Source organism: Stegodyphus dumicola, chromosome X1 (assembly GCF_044657685.1).
Source record: "Stegodyphus dumicola isolate Sdum_Otavi_A_Nest chromosome X1, ASM4465768v1".
NCBI classification, from domain to species: Eukaryota; Metazoa; Arthropoda; class Arachnida; order Araneae; family Eresidae; genus Stegodyphus; species Stegodyphus dumicola.
The window spans coordinates 128,422,387-128,443,190 of record NC_140780.1 but is presented as its reverse complement, the minus strand read 5'-3'; the positions used below and the strand labels follow the sequence as shown (position 1 = coordinate 128,443,190).

Below are 20,804 nucleotides of genomic sequence, written 5' to 3'. Positions count from 1 at the left end.
CATGTTTAATAGCATGTAGACCTGCCTCTGTATTATAAACCTGTAGTAATAAATTGGGGCACAGACTCCTTGAACTCTTTGAAGTAATCTGTAGATGATGAAAAATGATTCGCATTTCAGTAATTTTCTTGCATAGTGGATGTCTGTTTTGAATGGAATGAGGTATAGGATCCTAATTTTGCTGAATAAAATTAAGATCTGGTGAACAAAGGGGCTATTTCTTGATCCTGAACTTAAATAAGTGTACTTGAAACTATAGTTTCATAGGTTGGGGCATGTTTGGTAGCACATTATATTGCAGGAAGAGGCCAAACCAATCCAAGTGAATGCATGATACAGATGGGTGTAACATCTGATAAGGTGTTGATAATGCTCCACTAGTTAGAGAAGCATGTGCATGTTTATGCAACTGCTACAAATATATGAATTAGACATGATTCAGACTTCAACTTTCCTGTGATGTTCTACTCCCTTTTTACATTCCTTCTTGCTTGGGAACTATTCATTAGCTTTTTAATTCACCAGAACCCATATATTTTGTAACGACAATATGACTCATCTGTATATTTTGTCCTTCAAGCCCACCAGGGTTCAACTTGCAAAATTGCTCTTCATAAAGTCAGTCACCCAAACATTCATTTTGGCATACTCATATTACAGCTGCAGTTAGTGCTAATCGTAGATCATCAGCTGCCCACATTCAAACTAATTTTGGCCACCCTTTTTTTTATAGAAATATATGTTTGATAATCAGTTTGCCGCCCTTAAATTTGGCTGCCCACTTGCTGTGCACCATCTTGCCCCCTGCCAGGACTCACCTTGGCTACACTATCAAAATACTGTGTTGCCTATTGAAGGGAAGGATGGATTATCACACAATACATGACATGTTCAATTCTCAGATTATAAATATGTTTTTAATTTTGCTGCTATTGTATTTGATGTAACATTGAATCAAAAAGTCTGTGATGTGATGCCAGCCAATGAAATCATCAGTCATCTACAGAACTACAGTAAACTACATCATCGATAGATGGCACTTTTGTTATAACTTATCATGTAAACATGCATGGTGAGTTGCTGTAGATAACTGAAGAGTCCTAATTTGTGCCAGCTGAATGCTTCCTATACCATCAAATCGCTAATAGCTTGTTCACTCTGTTGACTTACTGTACTGGTTTATAAGGGTTTTCTCCTATTTGGTACAGAAGAATTGACACCAGACAGTGGCTCAGCTGACAACCTAATATGATGCAGATCTAGGTCTAAGTGTTTTAGAATAATCATGTTCAAGCAGACGCTGATGGATATGGGACTGCGCAGCAGACATCACCCTCATGTGCATCATCCCACTTTTCTCTACATATGGCTACTACCCAAATCAATCAGAAATCTAATTTCTCAGACTGTTCATTTCTGTTCTTCAGGTGCCCAGTGATGGCAATCCTGACAAAGAAAAGAATTCTGTTTCGTAGCTAAAAAATCATTTTAGAAAGGTAAGGAATCATATTAAAAGAGCACTTTAACTGTTAAAAGTGATGCAGGGGTTTAAATATGTTTTTCATATTTATGACAGCCGCAGCATTTGATTGTAACATTTATGTGTGGTAGTCTTGCATGCTTGCTATTTGAAATATTTTTTTTTTTTTTTTTTTTTTTTTTACAAATGATGCTTGTATTATAATCTAGCTTTTTAATGGCAGTACTGCTAGTTCAGTGTTCTATCAGAATTCTTGTATTCAAAGTAATGCCTTGAAGCAGTTAAATGTGAATGTATTGTAGAGACATTAGGTATTTTTTGGAAGAAGGCAAGATGAAAAATTAGCAACGACTTCACCGGGAATCAAACCGCAGACCTATCAATTAAGCGCTAAGTGTGCTGACCACTACACCACGAAGGCTAATGAGCATCTTGCACTAAACTATGTTAAAAATCACTTAAATCATAATGAAGTATCATCCTCAATAAACAGTTACCGCTTTAAGTTTCTAAAGATATCTCTCAGTATGGGCACAGCTTTCCTGTGAATAGCCCATATGAGGAAAGGTTCATCTTTTTTTCTCTTATTCTGCTATTGTGAATAAGAAAGCACACTTGAAATGTGTTTGAATGCTATCATTTATCCTGGTTTTTCTGATACTGCAGTCTATCTGAAGCATGTATATGCTCATATATGTTATTTATATACATGCTTATTCATTTTATACCATTTTAGAACTTCATCTATATGTCCTACTTCAGCTGAAACTTTGGTACATACTACTTCTGAAAGCCTCAATACCTCTAACAGCGATCAACAATCTGATTTCTTAATTGGACTTTATGAAGAAGCTAAAGCTTTAAAATCTGATGCCCATCGTCAAAGAGCATTGAACCTTATTCGAGATCTTGTTATAAGTGAGAGAAATGACCCAGATTCAATCACTCAGAATAAAATTCGGGTAAGTTCTGTTGAAATAATTATCTGATGTTTAATTATTGTTTTTGAGTTGTTACTTATTTTTTATGTATTGACATTCATTTTCATATTAGTTGAACCTTTTTCAGTATGAGAGTGTGACTTTCATATTTTGTGCAAAAAGGTCGGAAAAATTAAGAAATTAACATTATATTTATTTAAATGTGAACTCTTGTAATTATGTTCATGCTGCTTTTTAGCCTAACAGCTTTCTGTTTGGAAACCTGAGCATATGTCTTTCTCTAACGGTTATTTCATTACTTTTACATTAGTTCTGATGTTTTCAGGATATATTCCTGAAGCAATTTTGTTACAAACCCTTAAAACGTAACTCAGGAAAATCCTTTTTCTCTATAGTGCATTTCTTGTGTTATGATTGTAACTTTTGCTTGCATTTCATTTATTATAACATTAAAGGATTAATATTATAGTAATATTAAGGAATAATATATAATAGTGTCAAGAAGTGAGAAAGTTCAAATTATAAAATAGTTTATATTTACACTTATTAATTGATAAGTAATTTTAAATACAGTACTACTTGCCAAGAATTTCTTGATTCATCAAACTCACATAGCATAGGAAAAATTATGCACTGCACCAAATTACAAATTCATACATACTTAGTTTATGCTTTTTACACTTATGTATTAATTAAATTAAGGGTAACTTAATAATTGCAGTTTAAATTATTTAGTGTTTCAGATTTAAATTACAGTTTAGAAACAAAGAAATTAATATAACTACTACTCAGAAATAAATTTAAGCTAAACTTTAATGATTAAGCTTTGCTTGTTTCAGTAGTTAATCTTTACTGTAAAATTTTCTGTTTTACTGCAGAAAATGAGTATTCAAATTGCAGTGTAATTTGTGATGTTTCATCTTTGGGTGACTGAGAATAATAATGTATTATTCAACTCAGGAATCATGTATGATATTAGGAGTTTTTTTAATATTGACTAACTTTATCAGTAATAGAGCACTTAATATCATTGAATCATTTTTTGTTAAAACGTTGGAGAATTCTAACATAAATATAGTTTATATCAATGTTTAAACTTTTGGTTATATTTGTTATATGAACTTCCAAAGTGCTTATTTATGAAAACATTTTTTAACTATTTCTGTGTTCAAGAAATTGGCTTATTAACCGTTTGACTGCTACGCTGCACAAAAGCACTGCGTTCATTTGTCTCGAAAACCACATCGCAGTTAGTTATTTTAGAATGCACTCGTGTTACAAAGTACACGTGAGGTCAGACTACGTTCACACCCACGGAGCAACAAAGACACACTGAAACTCGCAGCGTTTGCTTTTCAAGACAAATTAATGCAGCACTTTTGCTCCGCATAGCAGTCAAACAGTTAAATTTCTGATGTGCTGTCAGTGGCATGCCATTAATAAACAAGAGGGACTTGACTATCCCCCTGACATTTTAAATTATATCACTTTAAAAAAAAAAATTATTTAACTTTCAGAGGCATTATGTTGAAAGGAGCTTCCTTTTACCTTGTTACCCTTTTCATCACTCTTTTCTGATATATTTGAATTTTTGTGGGAATGGGACACTTGTTTTAAGTTGGCTTTACGTATGGAAAAGACTAGCTAGCTTTCTCCTGTTCTCGTACAGTGACTCAAAAAAAGTTTGTAATATAGGAAATTTTGGAACAGCTTCAGTATAGCCAGCCCACCTTCAAAATTTGGCGAATTTTTTCGGCACCAATGAGAGCGCTGAGATGTGATTTTTAAATGTAAATAGAGAGATTATAAAGTAATAGATAAAAAATACAAAGTCTATCAGCTCTGGAAGTAAAAACATAGTGCAAGTAAAAAGATAGCAAGCAAAACATAATTCATAATAAAATAGTATAATGCAGAATTCTTGCAAATAATTCTTGAGTAAATAAATATGTTCACTTAGATGAGATCAGAGCACTGCAAAGTAAGTCTTAAAAGTAAGCAGAATAGTAAATTTTATGTTCACAATGGTGAAGAGCGATTATTGTGTGCAAACAGAATAGTAAATGAAATTGATTAAATGCTAAAACAAAGTCCATCAGCTTTGTAAGTAAAAATAAAGTCCTGTCCTGTCTTGGCAAGTAAGTCTTGAATGAGTGACATCCATAAATTGATGGGACTAAGCTTGTGATGTCACAATATATTATCTATAGATATAGAAATAAGTATAATAAATTGTTTATATTTCAAATTACTATGATATAGTAAGTGAATTCTACCAGATATCAAAATTGTAAACAACGTTGAAGTCTCTCATACTTGTGTTTCATACAGCTTCAGTATTTTCAAAGATAGCTTTAGCATTTATACAAATAAAAAATGATTAAATTTAAATTATATTATGAAACGTTTTAATTTTATCATTTTTATAAATTACCTTATTTCTATGCAATGACACAATGACTTACTTACCAGTAAGTAGACAATCTTCGTTATTTTTAAAAAAATTTTTAACTTTACATTAATTAGAAAAAATTGTTGCATATCAACATCAGACACAGCTTTCATATCACTGTTTCTTAAATTCCTAAAACATGTCATATTTTCTGTAGGCATACTAGAATTCTACATGTTAATGAATAAAAAAATCTAATTTCTCTTAATGACAGAAATACTACAAATTTGAAACACTAAACAATGCTTCACACACACACACACACACACATATTATCAATGAACTCATATTATATGTATTAAAATAATAATGTAAAAGTTACTTATAGGATCAAAGTTTACAGGTTTGCTGCTGAGTAGATTGTTGGATTATCGATATTTATCGCAAGTCGACAAGCATTACCAACATAGCAAAACCAAACAATTAAAAATACAATTTAATACAAAAAAGGTCTAAAATGTAATTTACAATTAAAACAACAATACAAATTTAAAATACACAAATGATATGTTAAACATTGTACATGAAATACATTACATTACTGCTCGACATCACACACAACCTCACTTTGCCCATGTGCAAAACGATCTGTATTCGCTTGAAAAACCTTACAGAATTGCACAAACTCGGTGGCCATGTACATATCAATCTATTTTCACTTAAAAAAAATCAGAGAATTGCACAAACTCGGCATCGTGCACAACCTCATTATTACACACTACCTTGGCAAAAAAATTTCCAATCTGTCATCATATTTTTAGCAATATGTAACTCCGATCGTATAAAATCATTCCCCCACTTACATGACCACAAAACACCACACGTGCTCAATTTACTTTTCGCAAACCGTGAGTACTTTCGAACAGACCTTGTCATTTGATGCTTACATTCGCCTCCAATAACCTACACATCCACTTGAAACCCTCTATACAGTTCTTTCGTTCTACTAGTTTCATATTCGCTTTACAAATTGGACATTTATACGATCTTGCAATCAAACTTTTCTCCATACACCACTCGATCTCACTTTTTTTACCTTTTCACGCCAACTGGGGGGGGGGAATATCCGGATTCAGATAATCATCTGTACTGCAGAAAGAACTGAATCAGACACACTCATCAGTGACCAAAACATTCAAGCAAAAGAATTCTTTTCTGTATTTGAGCAGTTATCGTTATGATTTTTAAATCGATCATTCAGTATTTTCAATTGTTTGCTAAATCTTAATAATACATTTTTTGGAGCTTAATAATACATTTTTTAACTCATTACGTTAAATGTTAATAGTACCACACAACATACAAAAGTAGATTTATAATAAAAAAAAAAAACCTCATGCAGTAACCTAACATTTTAACTGCGTTAAAATATAATTTTTCTTCAAATATGAAGCTATAGCATAACTACAAAGCTTGTTTTCTAAAAGAAGCGTAGCCAATATATGCATTATAAAAAGGGGTATCCAAGCCTAAGATAAGTAAACAACGTCTCCTTTTGCAGTGTCTTCTAGATTGAGGATTTGTAAATGGTATGAGTTATCACCTGCTTGTTCACTGATATGGGTTGCCACATCCTATCATTTATCACCATGCTTGGCGATATTTTTTGTGAAAATTCTGGGTGGGCTATATAATAAAGGATAGCTCACCAAGGAGCTTCATTTTACCTTGTTACCCTTTTCATCACCCTAATTTTTATATAGTTGGGTTTTTGTAGGAATGGGAGGGGCATGTTTTATATTGGCTTTACGTGTAGAAAATACTAGCTAGCTTTCGTCTGTTCTCGTACAGTGACTCAAAAAAGTTTGGAATATACGAAATTTTCAAATATTGATAAAAACTTAGCTGTTGTTCCAAAAGTAAATATTTTTTTAATTGCTTTCTCTGCCTAAAATACCATGTTAATTCTGTTTTGATGAACAAAATTTATAAATAAATGTGGTGTTTCTTGGCTTTAAATACAAAATTAAGGTCAAAAACATACTGGGGCGATAAAGTAGTAAACAAGATAGAAGTTCAGTCAGATTTTTCTTGTAAAATGCATAAAGAAGGATGGGGTTTGAGATGTATGCCAAGCCAAAAATCACCTATGGAGCCAAATTATTATTCATACAAAATAATTTTTTTAGCAAGGAGGTATTTTACTGAGCACTGAAGCGAAATTTAAAATTGGGACTGTCAACATGTTGTTATAAAAAAAATCCAGTGCGCATGCACAGAGCTTGCAAAAGAAAAAAAAAGAGTGAGAGAGAGATTGGAGGCCAAGTTTTTGCACATAATTCTGCTGGTGCAACAGAATCAAAGTGTCGGTAGCAAGAAACCACAAAGCCAAGTAATTACAACTGTTAAAGCTGGCAGAAATTAATCCTATAATGCTCACATAATGTCAGAAACACCTCTCAAATCATAACTGATTAATTAACATAATAACCCTGCAGTAAAATGTAGATTTTAAAATTCCCCTTAAATGTATGAAATCATTTTTGTGTACTACTGACAGAAAACGTGAAATAGGCTTTTATTTGAACTAGGTGATCCATGAAGACTGTAAAGTGGTTCAGCATGTGTCATGCAGAAAGCCAAAATATTCTGTGAAATAAGAAATTTAAAATTTGTTAATTAAACTTTTAATGTGTGGATTACAGGAGCAGAAAAATTTTTAAAAAGGCAGATGTAACTAAAAGGTTTGTAGTTTACTCTTGATAAACTGTGGTTAGCAAATAACAGTTATTGGATTAAGCAAAGTAATTGGGTATTGTGCTGAAATAAGTGAACTGTAGTAAGCGGAAGCTCTCTCATAGTATGATTAAAAAAATCATGTGATGTTGCTGAAATTCTATGAAAGTTATTGTAAATATTCAGGGTGCAGCATTCATGTACATATCATTTATATATAAAGATATCCTTTTTTATATTTATGTTTATTGTTTTTATACACTCAAAAATTGAAATCTGTACATGTAATTTTTTTTTCTGGTATGCAGAATGATCAGTCAGCTATATCTAACAAGTCAGAAACAAATACTAATGCAGTTTCTGTTCAGACAATGGATAATTCACTTGTTGAAACAAGTAATTATCTTACTGAACCTAATGAAGCTGAAAAACCTTTAACAAGAATATCTTCCGAAAGCAATGTGCCTTGGAGCAGCCAGGTTTGTTTGTACTTTTTTCCAACTTTTTTAATTGAGATGCAGTTTTTGACTAACTGTGATTTAAAATATCATTTGAAAAACCTCTGTAAAAAACATATCATAGCATTCAGCTATTGCATTTCAGTATAAAAATTTTTACTTTCTAACCTATTCTTTTATGGACACCACACTTCCTTCCCAAAAAGTCGTCAACCATTGCCAACTATTTTGCCAAGCTAAGATGTAAAAGACAACAGTCATTTTCAAATAGGGCACCATGCTAAGAATTACTCAAAACAGAAACAAATTATCAAAATTTAAAAAAAATGCAATAACATCCATAATAAAACTGTTTCTTTTTTTTGGGGGGGAGACTGCACTGTAGTTCACGTGTACACAGCAATCTCTTTTCACTTAAAAAGGAACCAGAGAATTGCACAAATTTGGCATTGCAAATGCTGTTTTTCCAGGTACAAAGCAATCTGTTTTCAGTTAAAAATGCAATTTTATACAGCAGTCTGTTTTCGGTTAAAAATATGTCAGAAAATTGCACAGGTTGCTGTTTTCCCACATAACACAGTGATCTGTTTTGCTTTAAAAAAATTAAGAGATTGCACATATTTTGATCCATAAAAATTTGATTGTTAACAAAGTACAAATTCACAGAATATTAAATCTTGTATTGTCTACTGTTCGGCAATACACCATATTTCTCAGGTGATGCAGTGCTTTCTTTTTCATCAGCTGGCAAACTCTGCACTTCCGTTTTCCGTTATGATTCCTTGCAAGAAAAAAAAAAAAAAAAAAAAAAAGCACAAGCAAAAGCAAGGACTAATGACCGGTGGTCAGCTTTTATGTACATACCTGGGTTGTCCCATAACTAACAGTTTGCTGACAACACAGGTTGCCTCTTTTGTCAACATAGTGCATAGCCTCACGAATACTTCTTAGGGGTGCAGATATTCAGATATGTACATTTTCAAAATTTCTTTTAGAAATAACGTACATTTCATGTAATATTAAAAATGTATGCAAGTAAAAAATGTTTAATATGATTATAAACTAATTTCATTCATTCTACAGATTTTTTAGCCGTGTTGCAAAACAACTGCTATACTGTTTTTCTAATATCTTAAAAAAAAAGTTTCTTATATTTTGTACAATGTCGTTTTCACTTTTTCATCATTTAGTTAAGTCAATAATTCCTGATATTTAAAAGAATACTAAGTGTAGTGTTAGAACTCTACACTACATAAAGATTAGATCATTTTGTAATTTCTTTCATTATCTGCAAGTGTTAAGCCATGAGCAGTGTTATAGATCTCAATATTAAATTAGTCAGCAGTTTTATTGTTGTAAAGTTGCTCTGAGGAAGGCAGGATTTATAAAATTTTGAGGCACAAATATTAATATTAAGGAACATAAATATTACTAGAAGATCATTTATTTAATTCCACAAAACAATTTTTATTGTTCAAATCCCTGTCACTTCTTACTTTGTAGTGAGGGTATGACAATGAAAGATACAAATAGCTCATTGCATCATTCAACTTTTCTCATGAAATAGCAGAATTAAAATATGCACCGTATATGTAATAAATATTTTTTTGTTTGTTTTTGCCAACTTTTGAACCCCCCAGGCAATATATGAGTTCAGTAATTACCGCACCCTGATTTTGATATTACTGCAAATAAGCGATTTTAATGGGTAATTATGAATAGGCCTGAGATAGAACACTTAGCATTATCTAGACTTGGCATTTGTCATGCTAATGAAATCTGAAGGATTTTAATTCTCTAATCATTTCATTTTTTTATCATTTCTATGGTTTTGCATCCTTTTGAGTTAAACATTTTCAGAAGGTATGTTCTTTGAAGTTTGCATAAAAGTATTGCTTAAGCTCTTTAAATTCTTGTCTATCTTTAATGTTAGGCTTCATCCTTCTCAGCTCTGAATGAAGTGTAACAAATAGCTATTTGAAGTGAAATATGAGCCAGCCTTTACCAACTGATAAAATGTATGTTAACCTATTTAGAATAAAATAGGCAGGAAAGACAGCTAAAGTTAAGCATTGTTGGTTACTTTTTTTCTTTTCAGACTTATTTAAACTCTTCATGTTTTAAAAAATTCATAAACTTGCATAATTTTTAAAATGTGAGATTTCTTTATTATCCCCTCTTGTAATGTTTTAAGTATGTAATTTGATTAAAATGTATTATAAATTTGAAAATAAGTATTACTTAATATAATCAAAACATTTCTTCTGAATTCTTTGTATTTTGATTCTTGGTTATTGCAATGAAATTGCATGTGAATCAAATTTAATAAAACTGCAGAAAATATGAAGTAAATTTTCCCCGATTGAGTTCATAATAGGTTTTCTCTTTTTCTTTCTGTATATATATAAACTTAAAGCTTCTAAAGTTAATATTAAATTGGAATTAAAGCAAGGCAATTCCTCAACAATATTAATAATCATAACTATGTATGAGATGTTTAACACAATATCTAAACAAATAAAAATTAAAATAAGAATTAATGGTGAACAAACTCGAAAAATAAAAATGCAAAAGGGAAAATATAAATAAGAAGAAAATGATGTCTTCCATATACATGACAAACATGTATTTAAGCTATGGAGACTTTGAACAACAGAGTAGAAACATGATATTACACAGCGCTTAGCACGTCTCGCTTACATGCGATACTCACCATTGATGTTGGCTAACTGCATAAAAAATGCAGCAGTGAACTTGCTTATCATGCGTGTGCTAGGAAAATCAACGGTGGTTGCCAACATACCCCCTTTCGTCATTCATTCTCCTGTTCCTGAAAAGTAAAACAAAATACACATTAAACAGTATTCAATCCTATAATTGTACAACAGTTTTGATGTTTAACAGGAGTCAAGGGTTTGGTTAACGCATCAGCTCCTATTTCACTGGTAGGTATGTATTGCACATCTAATTCACCGTGTTCATATACTTCACGCACAAAATGATGGCGAATGCCTATGTGCTTTGTATGGGAGTGAAACATTGAGTTCTTCGTAATTTTCTAAGCTCCTTGATTTTCGCAGTATATTGGTGTTGGGTTTTCTATGTTGTAACCCAGCTCTTTCAGGAGACGACGTAGGTAGACTGTTTCTTTGGCAGCCTCAGACAAAGCCATATATTCCGCCTCCATTGAAAATAGAGCTACACTGCATTGTTTTCATCATTCCCAGGTTATGGCTGAATATATATACAAAACCTGTGTAGTATTTTCGATCTTCGACATCTGATGCACAATCTGCATCCACAAAAGCGATGAGTGGTTTTCCTGTTTTCGTCCTTGATCTTGGGTTCCCTTCGGATATCGAAGTATTCTTTTTGCAGCATGCCAATGTTCTTTTCCCAAATTGTTGTTAAATTGACTGAAGAAATTCACGGTGTTTGTGATATCTGGCCTAGTAGCTACTGAAAGGTACATTAGTGATCCGATCAGATTTCTAAATGAAACACTTTTCATGTCAGCGATTTCGTTTTCATTTTCAGGACTCATCTCTTTTGATAATTTTTTGCTATTATCTATAGATGAACACACGGATTTAGCATTTTGCATATTATACCGATTTAAAATAACATAAACATATTTCTTTTGATAAATTTTAATTGAATTCTCATCTTGGCAAAATTCTATGCCTAAGCAATAATGTAATTTCCCCAAGTCTTTCATTTTGAAAGCAAAAGCTAAACTTTCACGAATTTTTTCATACGTTTGCTTAGAATCAGTAAAAACGATAAGATCGTCAACGTAAAAGATTATAATAGTGTCACTCTTAGACATCTTTTTAATATAAGCACAATTATCTGAATTAAGAGTTTAAATTTCATAGATTTTAATTTTTCATCCAACTGTTTGTACCACTGATGTCCTGACTGTTTAAGACCGTATAATGATCTCTTTAAAAGACACACTTTATCTGAATTAGTTTCATCGTGAAAACCTTCAGGAATTTCCATGTAGATTTCTTCATCTAAATTTCCATTTACATAGGCCATTACAAAATCTAATTGGTAACCTTTGAGACTGTGTTCTATAGCGTAGGCTAAAACTGTTCTTATGGAATTTAATCTAGCAACAGGGGAAAAGTTTTCAGTGAAATCGAGACCAGGGATTTGAGCACACCCTTTAGCAACTAGCCTAGCTTTGTATTTTTTTATAGTGCCATCGTGGTTATACATAGACTCCAACTACTACGGATTCTCCGTAGTTTCTACGGAAATTCATGAAAAACTACGAGCTACGAAAAGTAGGGAAAAAACTACGGATTTTACAGAAACAAGAGCAGGAGAACCAGTACGCAAAACGGAACCAACTAGTTCATCCGATGATTGGCTGAATACTCGTGTTATCATATATCACGTGTTGAGTGCATTCCTAGTTTTGAAGAATTAGCCAATCGTAGATCAGTAACTCCAACCGTTAACGACTTATCAACAGTTCCATCCAATTGTCTGTCTCCCAGGTTCCTCGCTGATGCGTGTTTAGGCTGCATTCGGCTGCATTGTGTAGTTTACGGCGAGAGCTTAGCGTGTGTCTTGTGAACTGTGAATCAGGTGAAAGATTTTTAATCATAATGCTGCCTCGAACGAAGAAGCCAAAATTATCAAAGCAGAAGTTTAAAGATTCATATTCTTCAGAATTTCCATGCATTAAAGCGTCCGAAATTTCTGTGAATCACGCACACTGCAGTGTATGCAACAAAGACTTCTCAGTTGCTCATGGCGGAAAAGATGACTGTAAACGGCATGTGTTTTCTCAAAAGCATATAGAACTTGGCACCGTAAAATCTAAAGAAATAACAAATTTCTTAATAAAAGATGATGAAACAGATCCTATAAAAGCCGAATGCTATTTTGTTCGTATTTTAATTGAACATAATCTACCGCTTTCTGTTTCGGATCATTCCAAAGAGCTTTTCAAAGCAATGTTTCCGGATTCTGCCATAGCAAAAAAATTTAGCTGCGGTCATACCAAAACTGCTGCTATTGTGAAAACGCTTGCAGAAAATACTGTTGCTGATATTATAAAATCAGTGTGCAGTACATCATTTTCTCTAAGTACTGATGGAAGTAATGATAACAATGATAACAAACTGTACCCATTGGTTATAACATACTACAGTAAAGAAAAGGGAGTGATAATTACTTCATTGATTTCTATTTTAGAATGCACGAATAATACAGGAGAAGGTATTTTTAATTGTATAAATGAAAACTTTAAAAACAAAGGTTTAGAATTGAAAAATTGCTTATCATTTTCTTCAGATAATGCTAGTAATATGATTGGAAAGTTTAAAGGTGTAGCATCATTTATCAAAATGCATCAACCAAGTATAATCACCCGAGGTTGTCCGTGCCACCTCTTGCATATAGCTGCAAAAAAAGCTACTGAAAAATTAATTGGCTCAGAAATTGAAATGTTGATAATAGATATATATTTTTACTTGGAGAAAAGTTTGAAACGGAAGCATAGCTTCAAAGTTGCTCAACAAATTTTGGGACAGAATGCAAAATCTCATAAAATTTTGAAATATTGCAGTACGAGATGGTTGTCTCTTTTAGAATCTATAACAAGGATTTTGGAACAGTGGGATGCTGTGATAAATTTTTTTGGAGATAAACCAGATAACAGTGAGAATGAAGGAAAGAGATTGCAAAACATTAAAAAAAATTTACAGTCACTGTCATGTATCTGGCAGCGGTGAGCCAATCAGCTGCCTGGCAGAGCCCAGCAAGTGAGAGAGAGGACAGTTGCATGTTAGCCTCAGAGGAGGCAGGTTGTAGGTTAATTATGTTGTAGGAGCGAGGTAGTGCTCCGAGTTTGCCTTTATTTTTTAAATGTTAATTTTTTTTTTCATTATTCTTTGAAAGTTAATTTTTAATAAATGTTGGTGTCGTTTTCCTCATGGTGCCTTATTAATCCGCAAGGTCATTACAGTCACCGACCACCAAATTGTACTTGTTATTTTTGAAAAATACTTTGCCTTTGTTTATAACAGTAAATATTAATTTGCAACAACAAGCTCTTTATATACATAAATTGAGAAGAGAACTTTTTGAACTTTTAATGAATTTATTTGTTAGATTCGTAAAACCATCAGTAATTTCTAAAGAAAATGAAGATGTTACTCTAACGTCTATTCCATTTCAGAAGTATAGTAAACAAAAAGAAAATGAAAATTTAGTGATTGGTGCGGAAACAAGACTATATTTAAAAAATGCCAAGTTGAATGAAAGTGAAGTGAAATCATTTTTCAATTCTGTGCAAGCTTTTTTTGTAACTGCATGTTCATATATAATTGATAAATTTCCACTGAGTGATCCATTTCTAAAACATGCTGAAGTTGCTGACATCAACTTGAGAACTGAAGTCTCATTTTCATCTGTTCTTTACTTGATGAATACTTTTCCATCCATTATTGATGAAAAATGTCTTAATCAAGTAGAAATTGAATTTTCCATGTATCAAGTAGATGATTTGAAAGAAATTGTAGATTTGCGTATTGATATAGCATGGGGAGAAATTGCCAAATTAAAAAATATGAATGGGTGTATTAAATACAAAGTATTGCCTTCTGTAATGCTTGCTGTCTTAATAATACCTCATTCAAATGCAGCTTGCGAAAGAATTTTTTCTATTGTTAAAAAAAATCAGACGGAATTTCGACCAAATTTAGGTCTTAAAACTCTTGAAGCAGTTTTGATTGAAAAAATAAATATGCAGGCAAATGAAGAACTGTGTTATAAAAAAACATTCTCAAAATCAGAACTTAAGCTTGCTAAGCATGCTACATATAAATCTTTGCATTCATAAATTATGCGTATTTTGTTTAATACTTATATGTATCATTCTTGGTTATTTAAATTTTATTTCCCTGTAGAAATCATATCCAGAATAAAGATATGATTTATAGCTTCTGATTTTTTCTATGATTAGTAGTGATTTGAAGTACTTTTTATTAGTGAATGCTTGAGGAGTTAAAAGAAAATTTCTAATTAAATGTGCATATAATTTACAAGGTATATTTTTAATTATTCAGTTTTATATGTGTATGGATTTTAAATGTAATAAAATTGATTACAATTAATTATTAATTTAAAATTAATGAATGGTTAATTACAACATACGCTACGCACACATTTTCAAAGTTGTAAAAATGTCGTTCGCGCGTTGACTACTGACAAGGTTTGCTGAAGGTTGGAGTCTATGGTTATAGTTTAAGAACCCATTTACTACCAATAACTTTCTTGTTTTCAGGTCTCTTTACTAATTCCCAAGCCTTTTCTTGAACAAGCGAGTTATATTCTAACAGCATGGCATTATGCCAATTTTCGGCATATGCTCCATTTAATGCTTCTTGAACCATAGGATTAATGATTTCCTCAACAACATTTTGAGTTTGTTCAATTTTATTTACAACTGTATAGTGATATTCCATTTAGGCCTTCCTGGCAAACCTGTTTTTATTTTCTTGGGTCGACCAGGCCTCCTTTTAATCAGGATAGGAGGCATTGATTCACTATCTAAATCACTTACGCTTTCCTTTTCAAAGTCAAGTGGCGACTCGCTGCTGTCTAGAGGTGATGATTTATCACAACATGCTTTATTGATAATTTTTTCATCCGGAGCGAAAGGCAGATATATTTCTTGCTCCGAGTCATAACTACAGTTTTCAAGCTCATTAATAAATTTTAAGTCTCTGATCGCTTTACGCGCCTCGGGATACCAAAGTCTGTACGCTTCTAATTCATCAGAATAGCCAATAAAAATACATTCTTTAGATCGAATATAAAATTTCCTTATTCCTGGCCTTTTATTAAGTGGAAATGTTTTTTGGCGAAAGGTTCTGAAGTGAGAGACAGCTGGTACTCTGCCAAACATCACTTCATGAGGTGTTTTTGTTTCGCTTTTAAACCTCATGTTTCAAACGTAAGCAGCCGTATTGATGGCTTCAGCCCAGAATTTCTGAGGCAGATTGAATTGAAATAACAAACATCGCACCATTGAAACTAAAGTGCGATTTAATCTTTCGGTGACGCCATTCTGGGTTGGCATGTAAGGAATGCTCATTTCGTGTTTTATTCCCACGTCATTAAGAAATTTAATAAAGTCTTTCCCTAAATATTCTAGCCCATTGTCGGTTTGCAGTATTCTGATTTTAGAGTTAAGTTTATTTTCAAAAGATGCTTTAAAATTTCTGAAAGCTTCTTTAACCTCATCCTTAGATTTCAGAAAATAAACACCAACATATCGAGGTTTATCACCAATAAATGTTGCGAAATAAAATGATCCACCTATTGATTTGGTTCTCATGGGACCACACAAATCAGAATTAGATTTAACAATTCAGTACTTCTATATTCAGATTCTTTGGGAAGGGGGGGGTTGCGGTTTGTTTACCCTGAATGCATACCTTACAAGTAGAAAGAGAGTCATTTTGAGAAAAAGAAAGACCTCTAAGCATGTTATTTAACTGAAGTTTTTAAGATCATTTTCATTTAAATGGCCAAATCTTATATGCCACTGATCTATTTCTTTAGCAATTGATACAGATTCAAATATTGGCATGACAAAATAAAGATCATTTTCGCATTTAACTAAAATTACTGTTTCGTTAATGGAATTAATTATTTGAGTGTATTTTTCTTTGAAAATTACTGAAAGATTATTTGCAGCTACTTTAGACACTGAGATTAAATTATTTTTGAGTTCTATATTTTCAGTGTTAGAACCTATACGAACTTTAACAGTTCCTTTTCTGATAGCTTTAACTATTTTATCAGCAGCTAATTTAACATAAGTATCACCTACCTCGTGAATTTCTTGGAACAGTTCTTTGCTGTTACACATATGTGATGTTGCACCACTATCCAGACAAAAAAATGTCTTTAGAATTACTATTTGTGCATGATAAGGCTTTTTCTTGCTCCAAAGAATTCTGATTTTCTGCAGACATCACAGTTTCACTAACGCATTTGCTTTTAGTTTCTTTTCTTTATCCTTCATTCCGATGCTCTATGCCCATAGATATGGCAGAAGTTGCATCTGTAGTTAACTGGATACTGTCTTCGGTTTGCAGACTTATCTGGTTTCGGTTTAGAAACTGATCGTTGAGTATACTTCTGATCTTTTGAATAGAACACATGTTGTGGTTCAGAAAATGATTAATCTTTATTTTTGCGAGTGCTAGCTTCTTCCAACAGTTTAATTTTCAGCATTTCTGGAGAAGGCAGTTCATGACAAGATTCGATAGCTATTCGAAAGCTTTCATAAGAGTCTGATATGCTATATAAAAGCAATATTCTAAGCAAATCATCCGCAATGTTTATTTCCATTTCTTTCAGTTTGTCCACAAAAATGAAAAAACCTGTAGATCAGTAGTTGTTTGTTTCGAATTCACTCATTTTTGTAAAAAGCAATTTTTTAGAATTGTGGTCTTTCTAGTTGGTCCTTTTGATTAGTAAATAGAATGCAATTTACTCCATAGTTCATGAGATGTTACACAATTCTTTACTTGTGGAAGTTCACTGGGTGAGATGGAAAGGATTATATCAGCTCGTGCTTTTTGGTCAGTAGTTTTCCATTTAGCAAATCCTTCATCACTAGGTTCCGGTTTTGGAATTTTCCCAGTTACATAGTCCCAATGATCATTTTTAATCAGTATTCCTTCTACTTGTAACTTCCACGTGTCAAAGTTGTCCTTGTTTAGTTTTTCAATTGACACTGTATTTGTTGTCATTTTCATTTCAGTTGACGCAGCTTGGGCTTGCCAAAAGAATTTAACAATGGTGGTTGGGCTGCACAGTTAAGCACTGTCTGGGCCCATAACCAATGAAGAATAAAATGATATCTTCCATATAAATGACAAACATTTATTTAAGCTATGAAGACGGTGAACAACAGAGTAGAAACATGCACTTAGCACTTCTCGCTTACATGCGATACTCACCATCGAACGTTGGCTAACTGCATAGAAAAGTATTACGCAGCAGAGAACTTGCTTATCATGTGCATGCACTAGGGGAATCAGCGGCGTAGCCAACAATAAAAAATTGCAAAAATATGCAAATTATAAAATGAATCTCCCTTTGCTGAAACTCTAATTGAGAACTCATCAGGGGAAAATAAATTAAAGCTTCAGGAAAGTAGATTAATACGTTTTGAAAACAGGTTTTATTCTCCTGGTTCATGTGAGATCAAAAACCGAAAAAAGATTCGATTAAATTATCAATTGAGAGACTAAAATTCATGTAAAACCATAACATTGAATCTCAAATGTACTAGAATTTTCCTTACATGCTTTCCAAACATTTGGAAAAAGGAATAAAACATAACATTGTGCAAAAACAAAACATGTTTTCATTTAACAAAACATGTTTTCAAAACTTATTAATCAAATTTTCTAAAGCTTTAACTTTTTTGTGCCAAATTGCTTACGAAAAATATCTTGAAACTTATGCAAATTGACCATCCTAAAAAACAAATTGGATTAAACCATTATATGCAAAATTGAAATTCAAAAGCAATTACAAATAAACAGCAAAACAAATATACATTAAACCAAATTGCCATTTAAACAACACTCAAAAAATGGGCTAATACTACCTATTATGCTAAACTAAACTTTTAATACCATGAAAACAAAAAACTTTTCATAGACATTTCTGTAAAAATCTTATCTGAACCTTAAACAGCCAAAAACTGAAAAACCTATTTGAAACAAAAATTAGCTATAATAACTGATAATAAATAAATTAATAAAACATCCAAACTGTGTTCCTGACTAAATTGAATTCTTCAGAAGGTCCTCGTAAGAGTTCAGCAAGTTTGCTTTTATTTATTTATTTATTTATTAAAGTTTTGTTTTAAATAGGTTTTTCAGTTTTTTGCTGTTTAAGGCTCAGATTAGATTTTATTATTTATAGAAATCTCTAAGAAACATTTTTTGTTTTCATCGTATTAAAAGTTTAGCATAATCAGGGCCACTTACTTTTTAAGTGTTGTTTATTTAACTGACAATGTGTTTATATTTGTTTTGCTCTTTATTTGTATTGGCTTTTGAATTTCAATTTTTCATCTAATGGTTTAAACCAGTTTGTTTTTTTTTGAATGGTCAATTTGCATAAAGTTACTCTTTTTTTTTTTTTTTTTTTTTTTGAGTACTCAGTTTGCCACAATGTTATGTGTGATTCCTTTTTCCAAGTGTTTGGAAAGCGTGTAGGGAATATTCTGGTACATTTGAGATTCGATTTATGGTTTTACATGAATTTTAATGTTTCAATTGAAAATTTAATTGAATCTTTTTTCTGTTTTTGATCTCAAATGAACCAGGAGAACAAAACATGTTTTCAAAACTTATTAATCAAATTTTCTAAAGCTTTAATTCATTTTCCCCTGATAAGTTCTGAATTGGAGTTTCAGTTAAGGGAGATTAATTTTATAATTTGTATATTTTTACGGTTTTGTATGTTTTCCCTTTTGCATTTTTATTTTTCGAGTTTGTTCTACCGTGAAATCTTATTTTAATTTTGCTTTGTTTATATATAGTGTTAAACATCTTATACATGGTTATGATTATTAATATTGTTGAGAAATTGCTTTGATTCCAATTTAATATTGACTTTAGAAGCTTTATTTCAATCCTATAGCATAGAACAGGTTTAAAAGATTTTGGTTTTAATTTTAGCCTATTGTTATGTTTCTTTTTGTATATATGTATACATATAATGCTTCTTTCCTCCATAGAATCTACCAACTGCTGCTATAACACCTCTTAGTAAGCATGCCACTTCACAATCTGCTTCAACAGGAGCCATCAGAAAGAAATCTAAACATCAGAGTGCCACCTTTGAAGATACACTAACAAGTACACATGCATGTTCATATGAATCCCTTCAGAGTGATTCTGTTTGGGAAAATATAGAGGTTTGTAGCTTAGAAAAATAGTTATCATGAAATTTATTCTCCATAATTTTTTTATTTTTATTTATTTTTATTTATTTATTTTTTTTAAGTAGAATTTTATACCTTCAACTGAATACTACTGAGTGTTTGCCTTTCTGCTATGCAGTTACTATTGTACAGAACTTTTCTACAGAAAATCTGATTTGTTTTGAATATTTATGTACCAGCTTATGATGCTTAATTATTGCTTAATTATGAACTGAATGTTTGTTAGAGCATACAAATAAAAATTTGATTGTAATTTCAATTTCTTCATGAGAAGCTTGAAAGTGACTTCTCTCAGATGATCTCGTAGTACAATTATGGATAATTAACTATAATAAAACATTTAACCTCAAAAGTTATTTTTGTTAAACTGTGCAGCAGTCTGAACCAGCAGCATCATTTGATTTAAATCAAAAATTTATAATAACTTTACTTAAAATAGTACTTGCCCAAGCATGGTCATGTAACTAATAAAGTTAACATATTGTATGGCAGATGGTCTGAGTTGTATCAGTTTGTGTAACTAAGTAGTAGGATTTTAAAGGTATTTTGGAGAAAATCATCTTTTATTTCTTGCATTATAGGTGGATATAGATGTTTAAAATAACTAATTTGCAAGTTCCTGGACAAATGCCAGATGAATTGTATTGGGCAGTTAGACATTAGTTCGCTGAATGAATGCGAGTCTGTTTTTTATAGACTGTAAAACTGTTTCTTTGCATGAGCATGTCTGAAATGTTAGCCAAGGATGGCCCAGTGTTGATTTCTGTGCTAAACGGAAATCTGCAGTTAATTGCAT

The 20,804-nt window shown here is 31.9% G+C and overlaps 1 protein-coding gene across 7 annotated transcripts in view; it reads left to right on the top strand.

Moving 5' to 3' along the window:
- Positions 1 to 20,804, top strand: part of LOC118183667 (uncharacterized) — a 315,563-nt gene that overhangs the window by 240,395 nt on the left and 54,364 nt on the right. For all 7 annotated transcript variants that reach the window (XM_085808069.1, XM_085808070.1, XM_085808072.1 and 4 more), the window contains 3 exons: positions 2,217 to 2,442; positions 7,858 to 8,028; positions 19,802 to 19,981. In XM_085808069.1, coding sequence (XP_085664195.1) covers positions 2,217 to 2,442; positions 7,858 to 8,028; positions 19,802 to 19,981 — 577 coding nt within the window. The remainder of the gene's footprint in view (positions 1 to 2,216; positions 2,443 to 7,857; positions 8,029 to 19,801; positions 19,982 to 20,804) is intronic.